This window comes from Aquarana catesbeiana, linkage group LG11, assembly GCF_042186555.1.
Source record: "Aquarana catesbeiana isolate 2022-GZ linkage group LG11, ASM4218655v1, whole genome shotgun sequence".
In the NCBI taxonomy this organism is placed as follows: domain Eukaryota; kingdom Metazoa; phylum Chordata; class Amphibia; order Anura; family Ranidae; genus Aquarana; species Aquarana catesbeiana.
The window spans coordinates 26,850,971-26,875,970 of NC_133334.1; the positions used below are offsets into that span (position 1 = coordinate 26,850,971).

Genomic DNA, 25,000 nt, shown 5'->3' on the forward strand with positions numbered 1-25,000 from the left:
GCCTGTTGTCAGCAGAATATAAGACTCATTTCAGTACCTCCTGTGTGTTTCAGGGTCCCGTGACATGTACAGAGCCTACATGGATATGAGAGAAGCCAACTACAAAAATGCAGACAAGTATTTCCACGCTCGGGGGAACTACGATGCTGCACAGCGAGGACCAGGCGGGTCTTGGGCTGCCAGGGTTATAAGGTAAGAGAGCAGTTATAGGAGGCCGAGGAGAGGCCGACGGTGGAGGAAACATGCCGAGTGTGCAAAAATATCTTCACCAACCACCCGAGTACCAGCCTGTAATACCCCTTCATTACCCAGACACAGCTTTCAGTGCTGTGATAGTTTGACTGACAATTAGAGATGCACCAATACCATTTTTTTTTTTACGAGTACCGATACTTTTTTTTTTTTTTTTTTTTTGCGCTTTTTTTCAATGTGAAATGTGTAAATATATGTTAAAGGTGTAAAAATATCAATGAACAGAGCAAACAAAAAAAACAAGTTTTAATTATTAATAGTTTATAAAATAAATGAGGAGAATAAAGAGTTAATAAAATCTGATTAGAGAAAATTAAGGGGGTAAACAGAGGAATTTTTTTTTTTTTTTTTTTTTTATTAATACAATTTTTTTTTTACTTGACAGGTTGCCTTTAAACCACTTCTTACCCCCCCGGGCCATTACTGCACTTCGCTTCTACATGTAAAAAACTACTTTTTTGTTTGCTAGAAAATTACTTAGAACCCCCAACACACACATTATACACGTGTGTGGTGTGATGTGATGTGATATAATATATATATATATATCTTTTATTTATTATGTCACACACATACACAAAGTATTGCAACAACCACCATTTTATTCTCTAGGGTGTTAGAAAAAAAATATATAATATAAGTAATTTAAGTAATTTTCTAGCAAAAAAAAAAAAAAAACCCAACAAAAAACTGTTTTTAATTTGTAAACAACACATCTCAAAAAGTGGCTCGGTCTTTAAGCGGTTAAAATTGAACATCTAAACAGTCCCGTCGGATTTCTAAATCCTGTATTTCACTAAATAAGCTCCGTTTACTGTTAAAAAATAAGTGTGAAATGTAAGACTCCGGTGGGGTGTAACAAGATGTCCGCTTGCCGCCTTCTCACTGTATCTCTCACTGTATCCTTACTGTAGAGCAGTGAGGGGTGTAGCAAGATGGTGGCGACGGACCGTCACTTCCGTTACAAATTGTGACGGGTCGCCAAATCTGACGAAAACACAGGCTCGGGCAGATGTAAATACTGTCAGTTTTTTTTTCCTGGAAAGCAGAGATTTTTTTTTTCTCCATGTCATTCCATGCTTTCCAGGTCAGAGAGGAGATGTGTGGGGTCTGACCCCAGATGTCTAAAGAGGACCGGTCATCCTTATTTCTATTACAAGGGGTATTTACATTTCTTGTAATAGGAATAAAAAGTGATCAAAAAGAAAATAAAAGGGACAGTGTAGAAAAAAAAAAAAAAATAATAATAATAATAAAAAAAAAAAAAAAATTAAAAGCTCCCCGTCCCCTCATGCTCACATACGTAGGTTGCGCCCGCATATGTAAACAGCGTTCGTACTACACATGTGAGCCATCGCCACAAACATTATTTCGAGAGCAATATAATAATTTTAAGACCTCCTCTGTAACTTTAAGCTGGTGACCTAAATTTTAAAGCGTCGTCCAAAAAGGGATTGTGCCCCTTTGTGGGCGCCAGTGCGGGGGGGGGGGGATTGTGCCCCTTTGTGGGCGCCAGAGGATGAAATATTGTCCCAAGGGCCAGATAAAAGCAATTAAAAGGGCCACATCCGGCCCCTGGGCCGTAGTTTGGAGACTACTGGCTTAGGACATCAGACAGGTCGATCAGTCAATGATCTGATATCTATTGATTAACCCCTCCCCCCCGGTGTGTGCTGACTCTGGTCTCCATCTTTCTCTAGCAATGGAAGAGAAGCCGTCCAGACGCGAGGCAGCGGCAGAGGAGCGGAGGACAGCCGGCTGGACCAGGAAGCCAATCACTGGGGGAGGAACGGAGGTGACCCCAATCGCTACAGGCCTGCGGGGCTACCCAACAAATACTAAGCCCCGCCTTCCGATCATCTGACATCACAACTACGAGAACAACCAATAACCAATCAATGGACAGGAAACGCTGCTGAACCCACAAGACCGGGAATGATGCAAAATGTTACATTGTACAAATATTATCCAGAATTATAGAAACGTTTCATATCTGCATATAAATAATAAATATTTACATATCATCAATGCCAGGCTCATTCTTCCAGGTTATTACCTATTCCCAGGTCTGGGGCCCGATCACACCAACGCATTAGGAAACACATGTGCGCTTTCCTCAACATGCATTATGCGCTTTTAGCACATTGTTAATAAGTTGCACTAAAATAATGCAACACAAGACACATCTTACAAAAGCGTTCTTCCTGCAGGAACATGGGGGAGATGAACATGTGACTTGAAAAACCGCACTAATTAGGGGTTCATTAGTGTTGCAATCCCCATGTGCGGGTCTCTATGCACGTTTACATGCATTTGTGGTGCATTTTTTTTCATTAGCTCAGGACAATAATGGTGGGGGGGGCTCAGGACAATAATGGTGGGGGGGGGGGCTCAGGATAATAATGGTGGGGGGGGGAGCTCAGGATAATAATGGTGGGGGGGGCTCAGGATAATAATGGTGGGGGGGGGGGGGGAGCTCAGGATAATAATGGTGGGGGGGGCTCAGGATAATAATGGTGGTGGGGGGGCGCTCAGGATAATAATGGTGGTGGGGGGGAGCTCAGGATAATAATGGTGGTGGGGGGGGAGCTCAGGATAATAATGGTGGTGGGGGGGGAGCTCAGGATAATAATGGTGGTGGGGGGGAGCTCAGGATAATAATGGTGGTGGGGGGGGAGAGCTCAGGACAGTAATGGTGGGGGGAGCTCAGGACAGCTCAGCTAATTGGGGTCTCAGGACAGTTATGATGGGAGGATCTCGGGACAATAATGGGGGGCTCAGGACAATAATGGGGGGGAGCTCAGGGCAATAATGGGGAGCTCAGGACAGTAATGGTGGGGGGAGCTCAGGGCAATAATGGGGAGCTAAGCACAGTAATGGGAGTCTCAGGACAGTAATGGCGGGGGGTGCTCAGGGCAATAATGGGGAGCTCAGCACAGTAATGGTGGGGGGAGCTCGGGGCAATAATGGGAGTCTCAGGACAGTAATGGTGGGGGGTTCTCAGCACAGTAATGGTGGGCGGAGCTCGGGACAATAATGGGGAGCTCAGGACAATACTGGAGGGCTCAGAACAGTAATGGTGGGGGGGGAGCTCAGTACTGCGGAAAATCCGACAATTGTCCGATGGAGCGTACCAACGGTCGGATTTTAGGCCAGCGGCCTGTCATCACACAATTCCTTTAGCCACAGCCAGTATTCAGCGCAATGAAAAATCACAACCAACTTTTCCTGTGGCGCAGAGCGAGCGCCGCACTTTTTTCTCAGCTGCGGGGGCCCAACTTATGATCCTGCACACAGGCTGCCCACTGATTTCAGAAAATGCCCCTGACCTGAGCTCATCATTGAGCATCCATTCCAGATGCTTGTATGTAATATCCCATACATCACATACATCCCACTCATCCCACACATCCCACACATCACACTCATCTAGGGCTGCAACTAACGATTATTTTCATAATCGATTAGTTGGCCGATTATTGTTTCGATTAATCGGTTAATAACTTTAAAAAAAAAAAAAATACGGTGTATAATTTAGTTAATATGTAAAGTTTTAAAAAAAGGCAATTTATTCTTAAATAACTATATGCAGTGGTAAATATAAATAACCAACTATATGGTTGGGAGCAAAATATCAAATCCACTCTGAGAATAACAGACAGAAGAGAGATATACTGTATATACTATTAGAGGAGAGATACACTGTATATACTATTAGAGGAGAGATATACTGTATATACTATTAGAGGAGATATACTGTATATACTATTAGAGGAGAGATATACTGTGCATACTATTAGAGGAGATATACTGTATATACTATTAAAGGGTGAATCTGGTAAATATCAGACTCAGAGATCACATTAAAAAAAAAAAAAAAAAAAAAAAAAACAATGTCTTCCTTAAAAAAAAATGTAATTTTAAGAACATTCGTTCGATTTTGTAATCGTTAGTGGGGTCAAATCGACGTTCATTTTCAACCACAGTGACGGGAAAATTTGGAAATAATCAAAGGAATTTTCAGACAGTGGATGTAGTTTTCTTTCAGAAATGACATTCATTTTAAAAACAGAATGTTAAAAACAAGTGAAAATTTCAAACAACATTCTTTTATTCAGCGAATGTACAAAGATTTTTCGTCTAAAAAAAAATTGATCGGTGTGGCCAGCATAAGGCTCGGAACACACCTATGTAGTTTGCTTTTGATCTGTTTCTGCAGTGCTTTTTGCTGTGCGTTTTGATTTTAGCGCACGTGATTTTGCTGCGATTTGTGTTTTTGCATTTTTTTTTGGCCAATTTGTTGTTGGGCAAATTAAAAAACACAAATTGCTGCAAAAACGCATTACATGCTTTTCTGCAGCTTCTCCATTGAAGTATATTGAACCAAAAGAAGCAGAGTTTCGCCTTAAAAAAAGTCCCTGACCCTTTCCAAATACGCAGTGGCTGAAAAAAGCATAGATGTGAATGTGTCCCATAGGAAACCATGTAAATGAACTGTAGTGCGTTTATGCAAAAAGCACAAAAAAACACATAGATATGAACCAGGTCTAAGACGTTTAGTAACATAATGGGGTTCAAAAAACTAAAATTAGCCCTTTATAGTACAAAAAAAAAAAAAAAAAAGCAGATAATCACTATTGTAAGGGGTTCATTTTTTTACTGTAGAACTGTGAAAGTAATATTTACAGTAGCGATTATTTGCTCTTTTTGTACTATAAGGGCTCATTTTATTTTTTTTAACCCCATTATGTTACTGGCCGATTAATCGATTATGAAAATAGTAATCAATTCATTTCATAATCGATTAGTTGTGGATAAATCGATTAGTTGTTTCAGCCCTACACTCATCCCACACATCCCACACATCCCACTCATCCCACACATCCCACACATCCCACTCATCCCACACATCACACTCATCCCACCCATAATCCTCATACACACCTGGTGCTATGATAATTTGTGCAAAAAACCAAGTGCTGTTGTGTCTGTGCAACCCATATAAATAGATATGATCATATACATGTACTAAAACAGTGAGTAATAAAAATAGTAAATATCACAAACATAGCATGTGCAAACTATAATAATATATAATAAATATAAAAAGTGCAAACTATGCAAAATAAATATTCATGAAGGAAAGAGTGCAACCTATGCAAAAAATAAATAATGTGCAAAAAACACATAAGTGCAAAAAACAGGTGTGTGACGTCTCTCTATGAAACCCAAATAGTTAATGACACTAAAAAATATATATATTGTTGCGTGAAGTCCAAACCAAGTCTTTTAAATGCAATAAAACATATATGCCAGTGCAAGCTCAAAAGAGATATTTTGTGATCCTTTAGCAATCCAACTGTGCAGCAAATAGCCGGTGGGGTGCCGAAAGAGAGAGGGTATATATCCTTTTCGTGCTCAAACACAAACAGGTGAGTAATGGCCCCTTACCTTGCGGCAATGGGACAACCGCATAGAAGGTAAATGGAGGAGATGGTCTCTCTTTGGGGTCCCTGGACCGGAGCCAGTGGTCCCTGTACTTTAATCCCTCAGTACCAGCATCAATAGTAGCAGAGTCAACATAAGGGAGAACAAAAAGGGTACCAGATAGTGTAGTATTTCGGACAAATCGATATTTTTATTGAGGTTAAAAGCATGTACTCACATGAAGTAGATGCATATCACATGTAAATCCTACGAGCGGCGAGCTCGTCAATCCAGATCTGTGTCAGTGCCTATCCCGTCCCTACGCGTGACGTCACCCAATCACGTGACTTCATCAGGGGATGACAGGGGAGGCACATTCATGTCTTTAAATAGTTTTCTCATTGTAGTCAATGGGCGGCCATTTTCTTGTGGCCCGCTGTAATGTTATGGCGGCCATGTTTGAAAGGGTCAGTTTCGAAACATGCGCGCGGCCATTTTTTTGGTTGGAAGGCACATTCCCAGTGCCGTAGGCTTCTATGTTGAATAGGCTGCCATTTTCCTGTAGCCTAATATAATATACCGGCGGCCATTTTTTAGGGGATTGTGTCAGTAGATGTAAACCAAGTTAGAAGGCGCATCACTAATATCATAGATGTCTGTGGCATGTTATTAGATATATATGGCCGCAAATAGGACTATGAGGACTGATTGGTAAAGACGGTGCTCGATATAAGGCGCTTAAAGGTGGCGGCTTGGTGGACCTTATATAGTCGCAGGTAGTTCCCAAACCAACTGCAGATAATAGTAAAAACAGTGTAAAAAGAGTGTAGAACAGGGGGTAGGGAGTGATGTAAACAGGGGGAAACTGGGATTAGCGCTCAGCGTAATGCTCCATATTAGTAACATACAGCATTTTGCACTGGCTCACATGTGTACTTATCCAGTGTCCCTGATGGTGGATTTTCTATGAAAACACTCCGGTGTGGTATACATAATGGCTCTGTCAGTGCGTATAGGACGGGACAGGCTCTGGCAGCTATATATCTCAATCCTTAATGTACAAGAGTTAAATCATGTATAAATAACAATAATGTACTCCTCTGGGTGTACATAAAAACCTAAAAAAATTAAAATCTTAAAACAAGATCTATACATAGTAATACAAAACAAGAAAGGAAAAAGCTAAATGTACAATATATGCTTATAAAAGGAGATATTTAGCTTTTTCCTTTCTTGTTTTGTATTACTATGTATAGATCTTGTTTTAAGATTTTAATTTTTTTAGGTTTTTATATATAAAATACAAAGGAAGGAGCTGACAGCGCTCCGCTACAAGTTAAAAGCCTTGGCTGGATAGGCAGCGTGTTCCGGCGTGCGTTCCACCAGCCGCCTATGCAAACCCGGAAGAATCGTAACACAAGAGGTAGACGTATGCGTATCACGTGGCCACGCCTTAGGCGTTTCGTCATCAAGACGTCATCTGCGCGCCTCAGATGACGTCTTGATGACGAAACGTGTAAGGCGTGGCCACGTGGTACGCATACGTCTACCTCTTGTGTTACGATTCTTCCGGGTTTGCATAGGCGGCTGGTGGAACGCACGCCGGAACACGCTGCCTATCCAGCCAAGGCTTTTAACTTGTAGCGGAGCGCTGTCAGCTCCTTCCTTTGTATTTTATATATACTTTTCAACAATAAACTACATAATTTTTCGGATTCACGCTATGAGAGCATTTTTTTCTCTGCCACATATGGATGTTTAATGCTGGGGGAACCGCGATACCAGAGAAGGGGAGGACGGCCATTGGACTGAAGATCATCTTAAAGGAACATCATTGCTGGATCTGATCTACATGCCTTTTACCCCTGCAGGGGTTGGGCACTCTGGTGAGTGAGGGCACAAGTGGGGGTGCAGTGGAAGACGGGGAGCACTTACCACAACAAGAATATTGCCACTGATCGAAAGGACATATTATAGTTTTTTCTGATCGTTTGAATTCTTTGGGACATTACTTAACTTTTTTACTTTTCACAGTCCTTTTCACTTATTTTTAGTATTACTTTCTTACCACTCTGCTTATTTTATTGTTTTGACATCGGAGTGGCTCACAATGTTTTGATATTTTGCACAATTTTATAACACTATTTTGGTATGCTTGCATAATTTTATTTGAATATATTTTACATATATACTCTGCTTCTTTATTGGTTTTGCTATCAGAGTGGTTCAGTAGATTCTGATATTTTGCCAAATAATTTTTACCACTATCTTGGAATCCGCGCTCATCACAGTCCACCAGAGGGCGTTGGTTAGCAGAAAGCGTGTATCCCGCTCCGGCAGGCCTCAAAGCCCGGCTGAAGTCGGGGGGGCCCACGTCCCAGCTGCTGCGGTGTAGCCCAGTCACCAGGACACAGTTTCTAGTCGCCATTGCGACCTGGCGCCTGGGTTTTGTCGAGCCCTGCATTAAATGGTTATACATTCACATCAGACCTGCCCCAAAGGAGCTTACAATCTACGGTCCCTAACTCACACCCATACATACACATACTGGGGCCAATTTAGACAGGAGCCAATTAACCTCCCAGCATGTCTTTGGAGTGTGGGAGAAAACCCACACAGGCACAGGGAGACCATGCAAACTGCAGGCAGGTAGTGCCGTGGTTGGCACCGATGACCCTAATGATGGCAGGTGGATGTGCCAACTACTTAGCCACTGTGCTGTCTTAGACTGAATCAGGAAAATACGGCATTATGGCCACTAGAGGGAGCTGATGATCACAGGAAATTACTTATTTACTTTGATTGTCAGCTCTGTTTGGTGGTCATAATGTGGTGTTTTTCTGATTCACTCTATTCTGAATGAACAACATTTGGCCTGAAAAGAAAATACAAACAAGGCGGGCACACAGGCCTAGTGCACTACAGTCAACACTTTATGAGAGAATATAAGCGGGTGAGTGCAACAATTCATAAGAGTCAATGAGTTATGGCAGGCAGGGGTGTCAAACTCAATTTCATCTCAGGCCTCATCAGAACTATGGTTGTCCTCAAAAGGGCCGGTTGTATCTATAAGACTAGATGTACAGAGCAAGCCCACCCACCAGCCCACCCACCGTCAGAAGTCAAGAGTCCCCCAACCCTCCCTTAGATCACAGTGCCAGCCCCCTTACCTTGTGCTACTGCTGGGAAGAAGCTGGGGTGGGAAACAGAATGTGCCGATGTAGCGTCACATCACATTTTGCTACCCGCTGGAGTGTGCATGCGCGACGCCGCCATTAGCATTCCAACACATATACGACAAAACTCCCCTTCGCTCGCCACGCTTCGGGCACGGCCTCGCTTCGCTCGGCATAATTATAATCTACCTCTATGTCCACTTGGATGGTGGGGCTTGAACCTGGACTTAGGGGTGGAGTTTTGTCGTAAAAGTGTTGGAACGCATATGGCGGCGTCGCGCATGCGCACTCCAGCGGGTAGCGAAATGTGATGGGTCGCCATATGTGACGCTACACAGAGTCTGGAGGTGGACCAGAGGAGGGCAGGAATCAGCTGAATGTTGAGACTTGTGAGGCGGAGACGAGGTGTTGCTGCGACAGCACAGAGAGGTGCAGGGCGGAGACGAGGTGTTGCTGCGACAGCACAGAGAGGTGCAGGTCTCTAAAAAGGAGTTCTGTCCTCCTCTTTGCAGCCGACTGCTGAGATGGTGAGGGGGCGAGAGACTAGCACAGGATCGGGAGGAGGAGTTCTTGTCCTTCTCTCTGCTGCCAACTGCTAAGATGTTTAAGTAGCCAAGCGGACTGCAGAAGTGAAATGCAGGTCAGGTCTGCCCATACTTTTGGGGCCTCTTCACGCTGTTGCACGGTGTTCACTTAACATGCCTTTTGTTAAAGGCAGCCCATGCATCTAAATGGACTGTAACGCACCAGAAAAGGTGCATGTACCATTTTCTTTAAAGGCAGCGCACTACTAAAATGATACAATCCTGTGCGGGAAAATGTCAAAGTTCGCCCACTTAGATAAATTATATTAATATTTTATTATAGTAATTAGTATTTATTATTCTATATGAGAGTAATGGAATCCAAAGCTTTGCTGCTTTCTCCAGACTGGGAATCTAACTAATCCCGTTATAAAGCATGCAACCGCTGTCTCCGGCGTGCGTCACTCGGACGTATTTTAAGGGCGGACCCCTCTTTATCAGTGCTTTAAGAGGGTCCACCCTTGAAACACGTCAGTGATGACGCACGCCACATAAGTGGCAGCATGCTTTATAACGGGATTAGTTATAGAGATTTCTTTGTGTACAGAGAGATGAGCGGATCACTTCCCGGATGATGATTTTTATGACAAACAATATCACAAACACAGTTGGCAAGTTTACTATTTCTTAACTGATTCCCGCCTGAGGTGCCCTCAACAGGATCTTTATGCCCAGGAGGGCTAGACAGACTTCCGGATCACATCACCACTGTGATTGGCTGTCACAATGGTCACATGACAGCCCATCTCCCAATCATTACTAGAGACCAGGAGCTGTCTATGACAGCTTGATCACTGTGCAGGGAGCGTGCTCTCAACATGTAAACCTCAGCTGCCTATAGACACATATGTGCGACAGTTAAAGCCCACCCTCTTCGACGCTGCACATGTGTTAGCTGGGAGGCATGAGATTATTAAAATTTTTATGAAGGCGTCACATCATGCTGGTGTGCTGTTTGTTTCAAGTGTTGCATTAGAAGTCATAGGAAGAATAAAGAAGAACAAAAGATGACGAAGAGAGAAGAGAGAAGGAAGAAGAGAGAAGGAAGAAGCAAGAAGCGAGAAGCAAGAAGCGAGAAGGAAGAAGAGAGAAGCAAGAAGGGAGAAGAGAGAAGCAAGAAGGGAGAAGAAGGGAGAAGAAGGGAGAAGAAGGGAGAGAGAAGAAGGGGGAAGGAAGAAGAGAGAAGAAGAGAGAAGAAGGGATAAGAAGGGAGAAGAAGGGATAAGAAGGGATAAGAAGGGAGAAGAAGGGATAACAAGAGAGAAGAAAGGGGCAGTAGAGAGGAAAAAAGACAAAAGAGGAAAAAAGACAAAAGAAGAAAGGAGAAAAAGAAAGAAAGAAAGAAAGAAAAAGAAAGAAAAAGAAAGAAAGAAAGAAAAAGAAAGAAAGAAAGAAAAAGAAAGAAAGAAAAAGAAAGAAAGAAAGAAAGAAAGAAAGAAAGAAAGAAAGAAAGAAAGAAAGAAAGAAAGAAAGAAAGAAAGAAAGAAAGAAAGAAAGAAAGAAAGAAAGAAAGAAAGAAAGAAAGAAAGAAAGAAAGAAAGAAAGAAAGAAAGAAAAAGAAAGAAAGAAAGAGAAAAAGAAAAAGAAAGAGAAAGAAAGTAAAAGAAAAAAAGAAGTTAGAAGAAAGGAGAAAGAAAGGAGGAAGAAGAAAGGAGAAAAAGAAAGAAGGAAGAAGGAAGAAGGAAAAAGAAAGAAAGGAGAAAGGAGGAAGGAGAAAGGAGGAAGGAGAAAGGAGGAAAAAGAAAGAAAGGAGAAAGGAGGAAGGAGAAAGGAGGAAGGAGAAAGGAGGAAAAAGAAAGGAGGAAAAAGAAAGAAAGAAAGAAAGAAAGAAGAAGAAAGAAAGAAAGAAAGAAAGAAAGAAAGAAAGAAAGAAAGAAAGAAAGAAAGAAAGAAAGAAAGAAAGAAAGAAAGAAAGAAGGGAGGGAGGGGCCTGGCAGTGGGGCTGTGGAGGACGGAGGCAGGAATGAAAACGGCTGCTTGGAAGGCACGGGGTGAGAGACCGGGGTCCCCCGGACTAGTCCCCCCCCTCTTAGGTGGCGGAGGTGGACGCTGGGCGGCCAGTCATTTCCAAAGAAGGAGACAAGGACCACTCATAAGACAGCTGCAGGCTGGCCGGTGTTCTGCCATATAGTGTCCTCGTATCAGATAGTGTCCGCCTCGTACTGCGCAGGCGCAGCGCCTGCGCAGTACGGAGGAGCAGGAGATGCCGAAAATGCCCGAAGTTGATCAGCTGACCATCAGCTGTACACGGCGCTCGGGCACCTGTTAGCGATGGCAGTGTAAGAGGGCCCCTCGCGGGCTCGCTTCGCTCGCCACGCTTCGGGCACGGCCTCGCTGCGCTCGGCAAATATTTATTCTAACTCTATGTCCACTTGGATAGTAGGGAATGATCCTGGACATAGGGTAAGAATAAATGCGCAGGCGCCGTGTACAGCTGACGATCAGCTGTTGAACTTCGGAGACTTTCGGCGTCTCTTTTGTCCTCCGTACTGCGCCTGCGCAGTACAGGGAGGACACTATATGATAGGGGACTGAATTCGATAAGACACCGGCTCAGCGTCCGCTGGTCATCACAGCGTTCCCCCCTCCCCCCCCCCCTTCGGCGCGGCTCCCTGGATGCCTCCCTGACGCTCTCCGGGTCATCCCCCTGTGCTCTGTAGATGCACAGCACCAAGAGACGGAGTGTGGAGGAGAGAGCGTGTGCTGCGCACGTAGCGTTTGGCGGCTCCAGCTTACAGCGGCACACTGTGAAGTGAAGATCCAGCGGCGTGGGGATCCCCTCTCCTCAGTTGGTGTGCACCCCTATCAGTGTGAAGCAACCCCCACTGGAGGACCGGGAAGCCGCTAAAGAGGCCCGTTGGACCCAGGTAGGACCTGTTTTTTGGGGGATAACAGCCCTACCTGTTTGAAGTGTATTGCTGTGACGGTTATGAGCCTTTATCATAGAAATAATAACTCAGCACAAAAATGCAGTGGACCAGAGATTGATAGAAGATTTGCAATGTATGTATGTTTACCATAAACCTTACAAGACAGAAAAGAAAAGAGGCTGAAGGGACCTGGGGCTTCATTAACAAAATTGCATTGTGAAAGTGTCCGGAAGTAAGCTTAAAAGAACTGACGGGGTGCATACCTGGAGTTAAAGCTTTAAAGTTAAAACACCTGTAAACTGTTGAACGGCCGTGCAGGGGAGAGGCGGAGGTAGGTTAACCCTGCAGTGGCTGTGGGGCTAGTAAAAATAGGTGAACGAACGAAGTGTAAAGGAAGGGAGGAATATGAGAGGTCGCTCCCAAAAGCAAGCAGAGCCCAGCAAGCCCAGAGAGAGCCTAAACTCCAGTACAATCCAAAAATATCTAAAAAGCCCAAGTATGGACAGCAAACAACATGAAGCTAAAGATAAAAAGAAACCCACTGTCAAGAACAAAGGTGCGCAAGGGGGGACCCCCAATATTGGCGCCTCCGCTGAAACTGAACCAGATCTAAGTTTGGAAGCGGACCTGGCTGCAGAAGCACTTCCAACCAAGTACGAGATGCAAGTTATGTTCCTCAGGTTGGAAAACTCAATTAAGGCAGAAATCCTTAACGTAAGAACAGACATGGGACATCTTTTAAAAAGAGTTGAACAGGTAGAGACGATATCAGAACACCAGGCCCAGGAAATAGTGGTGCTCAAGAAACAAGTAAAAACACTGCAGGGGGATCACCAGGAGCTGATGTACAAATTAGAAGAACAAGAAAACCAGAACAGGCGGCAAAACCTAAGAATCAGATCCCTACCAGAGCAGAGCGGTGAAGATCTGTTCGCAGTGATGAAAGACCCTTTTAACCCATTACTGGGTAGGGAACCAGATTGCGATCTAAAGATCGATAGAGTCCACCGGATAAGAAAACCTCCAAATGTTAGAGATGAAGTGCCCAGAGACATTATAGTCAAGTTCCATCAATTCGAGGACAAGGCAAAGATCTGGAGAAGTCTGAGAGGAGTACAACCAGTGAAATTTAACAACCAGGAAATTCAAATATTTTCAGATCTCTCTGCTGGGACTTTGGCGAGAAGACGCCAATTAAGACCGATTTTGGACTTAAGGGGGGCAAATATAAAATATAGTTGGGGGTTCCCGTTATCTTTGAGTGTGAAGAGAGAGGGCAGGGTGTTTAAAATAAATAGAGAGGGCGACCTGCAAGATTTCTGCAGAAACTTGGATATCCCTGTTCCAGACATACCAGAAGGGGTTTTGCCCTGAAAGAAGGGGCCCGATAGTAAACGTCCCTAATATGAGTGGGGGGAAGGAAACGGGGGGCTGGTGGGGATTCTTCGCTTTCGGGGGGTTGGGTTGTTGGGGGGGGTGGTGGGAGGCTGGGGAGGAGGGGGGAGAAGGAGGAGTAGGTAGGAGGGCCTCCGCAGTACACTCAACCTTTAGGGGAGGAGTGACCACACAGCTGTCCATAGCCAGAGCCTCACCCCACAGCACAAGGGGATGCAGGTCGGGAGTATAGTATCCTTGGCACTGCCGCCCATAGTCCAAGCAGGGACCGGGGAGGGAGCGGGGGGGGGGGGAGGGAGCGGGAGGGGGGGGGGGGGAGGTGGACGGTGGGTAAGGGGGGGGGTGGGGGGGGTAGGGGGGCCCTCGCAGAGTAATATTAAAAGGAGAGGCGGAAATGAGTGGCATGGAGATTAGATGTCTGTCCTATAATGTAAAGGGGCTAAACTCACCAGGGAAAAGACGAAAAATTTTAAATGAATTGCAGAGCTTTGGTACAGACATAATTTTCTTACAGGAGACCCACTTGGTACATGAGGAAAATATTAAGCTGAACTCAAAAAATTTCCCTTCCTGGATCTATTGTGATACACCAATCAAAAGGGCGAAGGGAGTGGCTATCGGGTTCTCAAAACGGATTAAATTTACATTAATTGAGAGGAGGATTGATGCAGAGGGGCGGTTTTTGTTTGTAAAAATTAAACTAGGGGAAAGGACGTACACATTAGCCAATATTTATTGTCCGAATAGAGACCCGATAAGATACCTCTCCCGGACCGTGGACAGTTTGAGGGTATTTAAGGAAGGGGAAACGATTCTAGCAGGTGACTTTAATTTTTGCCTAGATCCAGCCTTGGATAGGTCATCTGGAACCCGGGAAGTGGGTAAAAAGTCGCTCATGAGTCTAGGGAGAAAGTTCCACGATAACCAACTAATTGATGTTTGGCGGGTGCAACATCCCAAGGAGAGGGATTACTCTTTCTTCTCCCCGGTCCATAGGACCTATTCAAGGCTGGACTACTTGATGGTGGACCACAGTCTGCTGGAGGGTATAATGGAATCAAAAATCGAGACTGTGACCCTATCGGATCACGCTCCAGTATCAATGTTAGTTAAGTTCAGGGGCCTGCAAAGGGTCCCATTCTAATGGAGATTCAACGAAGGTCTTCTCAAGAAGGATAGTGTTGTTAACAAAATTCAACGGGAAATTGATGAGTTCTTTGTCATTAATGAGTCAGGTGAGACATCAGGGGCAGTCCTATGGGAGACCTTTAAGGCATACATAAGAGGGGTCCTAATCTCTATTGACGTAGGCGAGAAGAGAGAAAGGAGAAAAATGAAAGACAGTCTCATTTCTAACATATACCAATTAGAACAGCTCCACAAGGCCTCTAAGGGCTGTGATGAACCTGTACTAAAAGAATTAACATTGAAAAGAGAGGAGCTAAGGGAGTTAATGGAGGAAGAATCAATGAAAACCAGGAATCAATATCTAAAAAACTGCCACCTGAAGGGAAATAAGGTGGGGAAGCATTTGGCATCTGTCATTAGAGAAAAAAAAGGACGAGAACTTTATAGAGAAGATCAAAAATAAAAAAGGTGAAATGAGACACACCACCAGAGAGATAGGAGAGGAATTTAGACAGTTCTATTCATTGCTATATTCAGTAGGGCAGAGGGAAAAGAGCAGGGGAAATAAAGAAGAGAAGATGAGAGAGTTTATAAAAGGGGCGGACCTCCCTACCTTGCCAGAAGCAGATGTATTAGAACTGGAGAGTCCGATAACGGAAGAGGAGATATACGTGGCCCTAAAGTCATCGCCCCCGGGAAAGAGTCCAGAACCAGATGGCTTCACAACCAGCTTCTTTAAAAAATTTTGCAGTACCCTGGTCCCTCGCTTGTGCCAAATGTGGAACAGCCTTGGGAGGCAGGGAGAGATGTGTAGAGATGCTCTATTGGCTTCAGTGACGCTAATTCCCAAAGAAGGGAGGGATCGTACCTCGTGCGCGAGTTATAGACCGATTGCGCTTTTGAACGCAGACACAAAACTTTATGCCAAAGTTTTGGCACTTCGGCTCAGGGAGAAAATGTCCTACCTGGTTCATCCAGACCAGGTGGGCTTTGTCCCTGGGAGGGAAGGAAGAGATAACGGGGTGCGGTCTCTCCTGATAATGGAGGCTTTTAAGTCGGGCGGGGCCCCCAGTCTGCTCCTGTCGTTCAACGCCGAGAAGGCGTTCGACAGGGTAGACAGGGGGTTCATGTTTTGCACACTTGAAGTACTGGGAGTAGGGCCTACAATGTTAAAATGGATAAAAACCTTGTATACCCAACCTACAGCATTCGTAAAAGTCAACAACGTTCCCTCAGCACATTTCGTTATGGAAAACGGGACAAGACAAGGTTGTCCTTTGTCCCCGCTCCTGTTTGTTCTGGCCCTGGAGCCCTTGTTAGCCACGATCAGGAGAAATCCAGATATAAGTGGCTGCAAAGTGGGTGAGGAGGAACATAAACTGGCCGCTTTTGCGGATGATGTACTTTTTTATGTTTCTAAACCTAGAATTACGATTCCAAATCTGTTGGCCACATTGAAGAAATACAGTGAGCTCTCAAATTATAAAATTAATATAGAGAAATCAGAAGCCCTAAAGATTAATATAAACAAACAAGAAGCAAGCAGACTGGGAGCAGTTTTCCATTTCCCCTGGAAAGACAATATTAAATACCTGGGAGTCAATTTAACCGGTCATAGAGAGAAGCTGTACAAATTGAACTTTATCCCCCTTCTAAACGAAATTAGAGGGGAAATTAATAGAATAAGACACTGCCATGTCTCTTGGATGGGGCGAATTAACATAGTAAAGATGGTGTTAGCCCCAGAGGTGTTATACAAGATGCAGATGCTCCCAATTCCCCTACCACAAAATTTTTTTAGTGCACTGACTAGTTTAATTAATAAGTATGTTTGGGATAATAAGAAACCTAGGATAGCCCATACAGTTTTGAGGAGAGAAAAAAATAAGTGGGGGGCTAGCCCTATCAGATTTTAGGATGTACTATAAAGCAACTATAATAGCACGGGCACTGGATTGGGAAAATAACAGAGGTAACAAAAGGTGGGTTAATTTAGAAAAAGGGTTAAGTAATACACAGTTAAATCATTTGATTTGGAATCCCCCACACTTTAGGAATTTGGGGAAAGATACACACTATATTACACACCTTACATTTAAAATTTGGGATCAGATGCACTTCAACAATAAATGGGAGTTTAATTCACCTTTAATTTTTTTGAAAGAGAATATTTACTTTCCCCCGGTGATGGAGAAGGTAGGGGGTAAATGGTTATTGGACACAGGGGTACAAGTAAGGGATATTATTAAGCATGGGGAAGTTAGTACATTTAGAGAATTAAAGTCACAAGTGGATTTATGGTTATTAAACGAGTGGAGATACGGCCAGCTCGTGCACTTTGTTAACAGTCTTCCAGGCACATTAAGGGAGGAAGCGGACTATAGACCGATAGAAGAATTATTCTGTAAAGATTCAGTGAAGAGGAAAATCTCAGAGATTTACAAAATTTTGGTGAGGGGATCGGGGCTGTAGTCTACGCCATTCATCAAAAAATGGGAGGAGGAATTGGGTGCAAGCGGTGACGAAGCTAAAGTGAGGAACATCTTGGGGGCAACACACGGTACGGCAGTGGACATAAAAACAAGGGAGAGTAATTATAAATGTTTGACTAGGTGGTACATGACCCCAGTAAAAATTAGCAAGTTTATGCCAGACAGGTCTTCCAATTGTTGGAGAGGGGGCGGGAGGGAACGGGTGAGGCATATGGGGGGAATTATTTATTGTATGTGTCCAAGAGAATTTTGATAGCTGTCCTATTATGTTCCCCCCATATGTGGGGGGGTTTGGTTTTCTTTGTTTTTGTACTAAGATTTTGAAAATTAAATAGAAAGAAAGAAAGAAAGAAAGAAAGAAAGAGAGGAAGGAGGAAGAAGAAAAGAAAAAAGAGGAAAAAAAAGGAGAGAGAAAAAAAAAGTTCTGTCCCCTCCCCAACGCGTGTCGATACCGGGAAATGATGTATCTTCCTCAGGGGGAATTCTCACGTCATTTCCCGGTATCAACACGCGTTGGGGAGGGGACAGGACGGTGTGCGAGACGGCGAAGTGTCTCAGCAGAGGACAGGACACAACAGTACAGCGCTTGTCATCATTTCTGGCTTGTACAGAATGGTGCACTTTAGCACCTATGAAATGTGAGTACCCCATTATAGGGGAGATTGTCATCTTTTAATAAATTTTAAAAAAACGATATTACACTATCGAGTTTCCTCTGTTTTCTATATGGATACATGTGCAAGTAACCAGCCAAGGATCTGAATGCTGATTACAAACCCAGAGGTGGTTTAAAAGCGTGTTTTGACCAAGCTTAGGTGCGAGGTCACACACTCTAAGGTGAGCGCATACACCTAAGGGGGAGCACAAGAGTGGACACGAGTACATGTTGTTTTATTATCTGTAAAGAGAATTATAAGGTGGAAAGAAATAGGAATGGACTTTTTATGTTGCGTTCTGTTTAAGGCACTTTAATGCATGAATAATTTTGCACTAAGAGTACGTTAAAGTGGAGTTCCACCCACTTTTACAACTCTTCAGGATCCCTCACTAAACTGCGCACTGTAAACGAATTGGATATTTTTAAAAAATGTTTCTCAGCACCTACTGTATATCTGCTGTATTCATTTTTCACTTCCTCCTCCCTGGCCGTGGCCCATTGCATCATTTCCTGTTTGTAATGCCTTCTGGGAAGGGGTGGCAACTTCCTATGACACTGCCGTTGCTATGGAAACCTGACCTGAAACCTACTACACTGCTTCTGCTGCAGTGAGCATGTGCGAGATCTGCAAGGATAAGATCCAGGAAGAAATACAGTCTGGCTTCAGATGCCCACACTTAAGATGGCCACGGTCAGCTGTTAGTTTATAAAATAACAAACTACTGCTATAAACTAACAAAACAGACTTTAGTTTACAGACTAACTTTACTAGAATATATTAAGCTTGTGTATTATAGGGGGATTTTTATTTAAAAAGTATAATTTCGGCCGGAACACCACTTTAAGCACGATATATTTGCTATTTTGTTTATCAATGTGGATGCACTTTATACATATAGTTGTGTATAGACACACAGGTTGTCACAACATATGGGGATTGTAATCTTTAATCGCACAGGATTGTCATTGGAATTGTCGCAGAGGGATTGCAATTTTAATCGCATAAGATTGTAACGTTGTGTATAGACGCATATGTTGTCACAGAAATTATCACATGGGATTGCAATTTTAATTGTATAGGATTATAATGTGGATGCAGTATATATATATATATATATATATATATATATATATATATATATATATATATATATATATATATATATTTGTGTATAGGCACACAGGTTGTCACAGCAATTAACGCATAGGATTGTCATTGTAATGCCCCGTACACACAATCGGACATTCCGACAACGAAATCCTGTTTTTTTTTTTTCTGAAGGATGTTGGCTCAAACTTGTCTTGCATACACACGGGTCGCACAAATGTTGTCGGAAATTCCGATCGTCAAGAACGCGGTGACGTACAACACGTACGACGAGCCGAGAAAAACAAAGTTCGATAGCCAGTGCGGCTCTTCTGCTTGATTGCGAGCATGGGTGGAATTTTGTGCATCGCAATTGTGTAGACACGATCGGAATTTCCGACAAGGGATTTTTTTGTTGGAAAATTTGAGATCCAGCGCTCAAATTTTTGTTGCATGAGGCAAAAAGGAAGTTCTGGACAGCAGCACTCTGGAAAATAGCCTTTATTTGTAAAAAGTCCAACAGATACAAGCCACAGCAAAAAAATGGGACAAACGAACTGACGCGTTTCACACTTAACAGTGCTTAGTCATATGACTTTTTACAAATAAAGGCTGTCCAGAACTTCCTTTTTGCCTCATGTTGCTATATGCTTAGCCAGCACCTGGTGTTCCAGTTACGAGGAGAGTTCTATATCTACATTCCACCTGGAGCAGGCGATCCCCTTCCCTTCTCAAATTTTTGTTGTTGGAAATTCCGACAACAAATGTCCGATGGAGCATACACACGGTCGGAACTTCCGACAACAAGCTCACATCCAACATTTGTTTAAAGGGGAAAAAAGCTGCGCTATTAAATGGAAAGTCCATGCAATTGCTCGTGGATAAACGGTGAACAATTCAATCTAATGACGAACACCAGGGTGAATCAAAACATATATCAAACGTGCCACCACCTTAAGAAAAGCCTGCTTACCAGCTGGCAGGCAAAATCGGGCAGCTGGCTTATACCCGGCCAGGGCCTTTTCTTGTGAGGAAGATCCGCTGATGGACTGGAGGTTGGATGGTTAGATGATTGGATAAATGCCCAGACCACTCCTGACACCACACGACCTTACACAGACCACGAGACCCAGCCATATACAGAGGAAGAAAAGCCATCCATAGCGTGATACTGTCACAACTAATAATTTATTAAAAGATATTGCACTTACATAGAGAAAAAACTTTGCATGTAAAAAGCAAAGCCGGCCGGCTGCAAACGATATCCCGTCCTCCTAACGCAGGAGCGTGGTGGCGTCAACACGTGTCCTCGCACAGACGCGTTTTGTCATAAATGACGTTATCAATGGGGAGCATTTGTTGTTGGAAATTCCGACCGTGTGTACGCGGCATAACTATCGCATGGGGATTGCACTTTTTAACCATATAGGATTATAATACACGTATAACATGTGACTGCATAGGATTGCAATATACTTTTTTGGAGTTAAAAGTGTCAATATTGAATGTGAAGGTTATATAAACTTACATTCGTATAGTGCAGCATTTTATTTACTGGGTTGACACGAGCATATTGGACGTGATCAATGCTAGCAGCTGTCCTCAATAATCAATTGGAACTTTACATGGCAGCTTGCAAGAATTTGTTTGTTTTTTAGATTGCCACCGATGTATGTCAGGTGGGGATTTTACACAAGCTGTCAGATGGATGCAATGCAGGGGCTGTGCAGCTGCCCCATCACTTTCACGCACCCCAGTTACATTTGGCCCCCCCCCCCCCCGAGTCCATGTCTTCAGCGCGTCACCGGCTGCTGCCTGTCTAAGTATCTCCTAAGCGGTGCCCATTCATTTTACCTACAGGTAAGACTTATTATAAGCTTACCTGTAGGTAAAAATCACAAATGAGAGTTTACTTCTACTTTAATGGCATCCCAAACGTAGCAAGCACGATAAGCGTTTTTGCACACTACAAAATTAGCGCCAATCATGCAGTTAAAGGATTTGTAGCACTCGAAGCTCAAAAAGGTGCATTAGCTTCCTTGCTGCAATTGTTGCCTGTAGGGGGCAGCCCATTAAAATGAATGAACTGCCCTATAAATTAAACCTAATATCACGTCAGATGGAGGCTTTAAAAAAAAAAAAAGTCCTTCAATATTTCTAAATATGCAGTTTTATTAAACAAATAAATGTTATTTCGAACATGCTGATATGAAGGCACTTCCTCTTATAAGGTGGCAACCCATTTCTTACCCTCTCCCAGTAGTGCTTGTGTGTATAATATATATATATATATACACACACACATACATATACATACATACATACATATATACACACACATATACACATACATATACAAATATTTTATTCTATCTTTTCATGTGACAACACTGAAGAAATGACACTTTGCTACAATGTAAAGTAATGAGTGTACAGCTTGTATAACAGTGTAAATTTGCTGTCCCCTCAAAATAACTCAACACACAGCCATTAATGTCTAAACCGCTGGCAACAAAAGTGAGTACATCCCTAAGTGAAAATGTCCAAATTGGGCCCAATTAGCCATTTTCCCTCCCCGGTGTCATGTGACTTGTTAGTGTTACGAGGTCTCAGGTGTGAATGGGGAGCAGGTGTGTTAAATTTGGTGTTATCGCTCTCACTCTCTCATACTGGTCATTGGAAGTCCAACATGGCACCTCATGGCAAAGAACTCTCTGAGGATCTGAAAAAAATAATTGTTGCTCTACATAAAGATGGCCTAGGCTATAAGAAGATTGCCAAGACCCTGAAATGGAGCTGCAGCACGGTGGCCAAGACCATACAGCAGTTTAACAGGACAGGTTCCACTCAGAACAGGCCTCGCCATGGTCGACCAAAGAAGTTGAGTGCACGTGTTCAGCGTCATATCTGGAGGTTGTCTTTGGGAAATAGATGTATGAGGGCTGCCAGCATTGCTGCAGAGGTTGAAGGGGTGGGGGGTCAGCCTGTCAGTGCTCAGACCATACGCCGCACACTGCATCAAATTGGTCTGCATGGCTGTCATCCCAGAAGGAAGACTCTTCTAAAGATGATGCACAAGAAAGCCCGCAAACAGTTTGCTGAAAAAGACAAGCAGACTAAGGACATGGATTACTGGAACCATGTCCTGTGGTCTGATGAGACCAAGATAAACTTATTTGGTTCAGATGGTGACAAGCGTGTGTGGCGGCAACCAGGTGAGGAGTACAAAGACAAGTGTGTCTTGCCTACAGTCAAGCATGGTGGTGGGAGTGTCATGGTCTGGGGCTGCCGGCACTGGGGAGCTACAGTTCATTGAGGGAACCATGAATGCCAACATGTACTGTGACATACTGAAGCAGAGCATGATCCCCTCCCTTCAGAGACTGGACCGCAGGGCAGTATTCCAACATGATAACGACCCCAAATACACCACTGTTTTGTTAAAGAAGCTGAGGGTAAAGGTGATGGACTGCCCAAGCATGTCTTCAGACATAAATCCTATTGATCATCTGTGGGGCATCCTCAAACAAACAGAAGGTGGAGGAGCAAAAAGTCTCTAACATCCACCAGCTCCGTGATGTTGTCATGGAGGAGGGGAAGAGGACTCCAGTGACAACCTGTGACGCTCTGGTGACCTCCATGCCCAAGAGGGTTAGGGCAGTGCTGGAAAATAATGGCGGCCACACAAAATATTGACAGTTTGGGCCCAATTTGGACATTTTCACTTAGGGGTGTACTCACTTTTGTTGACAGCGGTTTAGACATTAATGGCTGTGTGTTGAGTTATTTTGAGGGGACAGCAAATTTACACTGTTATACAAGCTGTACACTCACTACTTTACATTGTAGCAAAGTGTCATTTCTTCAGTGTTGTCACATGAAAAGATAGAAGAAAACAGTTACAAAAATATGAGGGGTCACTTTTGTGAGATACTGTATTATATTTTATATACACCAAGTTGCATCATATTTTGGGGATATTGTTCAGCTTTAGATTTTGTCCTTTTCAGGTTCCTTCTGTGCTTGTCTTCTGCCTCCTATTTTTTCCTCCTGACATATTTGACCAATCATTTGTGAATCTCTCCCCCTTTTTTTTTTTTTTTTTTTTTTTTTTTTTGATCCTGACATTTTTTTTTTCCTTTTTTGATTCTGCCATAAATATATATATATTTTTGTTTTGTTTTTTTGAACCTGCCATAAATCTTGACTTTAATCTTAGTCCACGCTTTCACTTTCTCATCGCTGGACCCAGGGACAGGTAAGTGTCCAATTAAAAGTCAGCAGCTACAGTATTTGTAGCTTCTGCCTTTTAATTTTTTTTTGATTGGTCCTCCTCTTTAAATATGCTAATTTTCTGTGACACTAACCTGATAGGCCAATTATGTAGAGGTGGAGCTTGTATATATCTCTTGCCATATCTGTTTCAAACTAGCTACAACTAAATCTATTGCCAAAAACGCGTCAACTTTATTGTTTTATTGTCACTCTGATGTAAAAATTAACGATACTTCAAGGATTACAGTCTTGCAGGCTCTTCTTACTATTTTTTCATACTTTGGAGGGGGATTTACTAAAACTGGAGAGTGCAAAATCTGGTGCAGCTCTGCATAGAAACCAATCAGCCTCTCAGGTTTTATTGTCAAAGCTGAATAGAACAAGCTGAAGTTCGAAGCTCATTGGTTACAATGCACAGCTGCATCAGATTCTGCAGGAGTTTTATTAAATCCCCCCTTACTATACATGTTGGTGTGAGTTTGGGGTATCATTAGGAATTACTGGCACAGTCACCTGCAAAGGATGTTTTTTTGTTTTTTCTTGTGTGTGTTGCGGGAAGGAGTGTGATTTTTTTGCGTTCCTGCATTGCACAAATGTGAAGCAAGCCTTATGTGTTACATCTACATGTGGCAGACTGATCCCAGACAAATTTGCCCGGCACACCCTGTACACCATCTGTACTATTCCCAAATTTCATCCAGCAAACAAAACAAAAGTTGCAATCCGTCTCCTGTGGACCTTGGCTGGGATTTCCCCCAATTACTGGATTACGACTTTCCTCCTTTGGAGGTTGAAAGGTCGTAAAGTCAATTTTTTTCCAGCCGGGAAATTCCCCTATTGACAAATGATGGACAGAACGTGCGCGGTGCCCACCATACCCAGCAGGGGGCACAAGAAAAAAAAAAAAATGTACAGAAATTCCACCCACAAGAAATGAAAAAAAAAAGTAAACATTACAGCCCTCCCCACCCCCCATCTCCCAAATAAATAAGAGGACAGGAGAGGAGGAGGACATCCCAAGACAGGAGCACAGGACGCATCCCGAATCTAGGTGAGCTTCTACACCATCATTATACTTACTACAAATTTACTAACACACGTCTGATGTTCTTCTCAGTAAACGTGCCAATTTTATTAATTTTTTTAACTCAGTTTTATGCATTTTGCACATATAAGAATATATATATATATATATAAATCCTGTTTCCCCAAAAATAAGACCTAGCGTGATTGTCGGGGATGGCTGCAATATAAGCCCTACCCTGTTTCCCCGAAAATAAGCCCTACCCTTTAAATAAGACCTACAAGGACTTTAACTAGGGCTTATTTGGGTGGTAGGGCTTATATTACAGCCATCACCGACAATCACGCTAGGTCTTATTTTCGGGGAAACAGGGTATATATATATATTTTACATGAATTAAAAAGGCATTTCCATCAGCTGATTCTGACAAATTCACAAAGCAGATGACTATCCATAATTAAAAATGAATAGAAACTTTTTTCCTTTTTATTCTTTTTTTTGTTTTCTTTATACATTTATTTATTTTCAACAGTGGACAGAGAAACGTGATGGCAGAGTAATCCATCTGCCTGTTTTTTTTTTTTTTTTTTTAGTGTATACATCTTTTCTTTTTGTATGTTTTTCCATTCGAG

At 43.0% G+C, this 25,000-nt stretch overlaps 3 protein-coding genes across 3 annotated transcripts in view; 2 read left to right on the forward strand and 1 right to left on the reverse strand.

The window, feature by feature from the left end:
• Positions 1-2,280, forward strand: part of LOC141111898 (serum amyloid A-5 protein-like) — an 8,498-nt gene extending 6,218 nt beyond the window's left edge. Inside the window, exons 3-4 of the mRNA XM_073604108.1 lie at positions 54-192; positions 1,953-2,280. Of these exons, the coding sequence (XP_073460209.1) occupies positions 54-192; positions 1,953-2,094 (281 nt within the window). The 3' untranslated portion in view covers positions 2,095-2,280. The remainder of the gene's footprint in view (positions 1-53; positions 193-1,952) is intronic.
• The window catches only part of SAAL1 (serum amyloid A like 1), a 165,567-nt gene that overhangs the window by 118,691 nt on the left and 21,876 nt on the right, over positions 1-25,000 (reverse strand). The window lies entirely within an intron of this gene.
• Positions 24,257-25,000, forward strand: part of LOC141111901 (serum amyloid A-3 protein-like) — a 10,652-nt gene continuing 9,908 nt past the window's right edge. The window contains exon 1 of the mRNA XM_073604112.1: positions 24,257-24,395. The gene's annotated coding sequence lies outside the window, so the exon portion shown is untranslated. The remainder of the gene's footprint in view (positions 24,396-25,000) is intronic.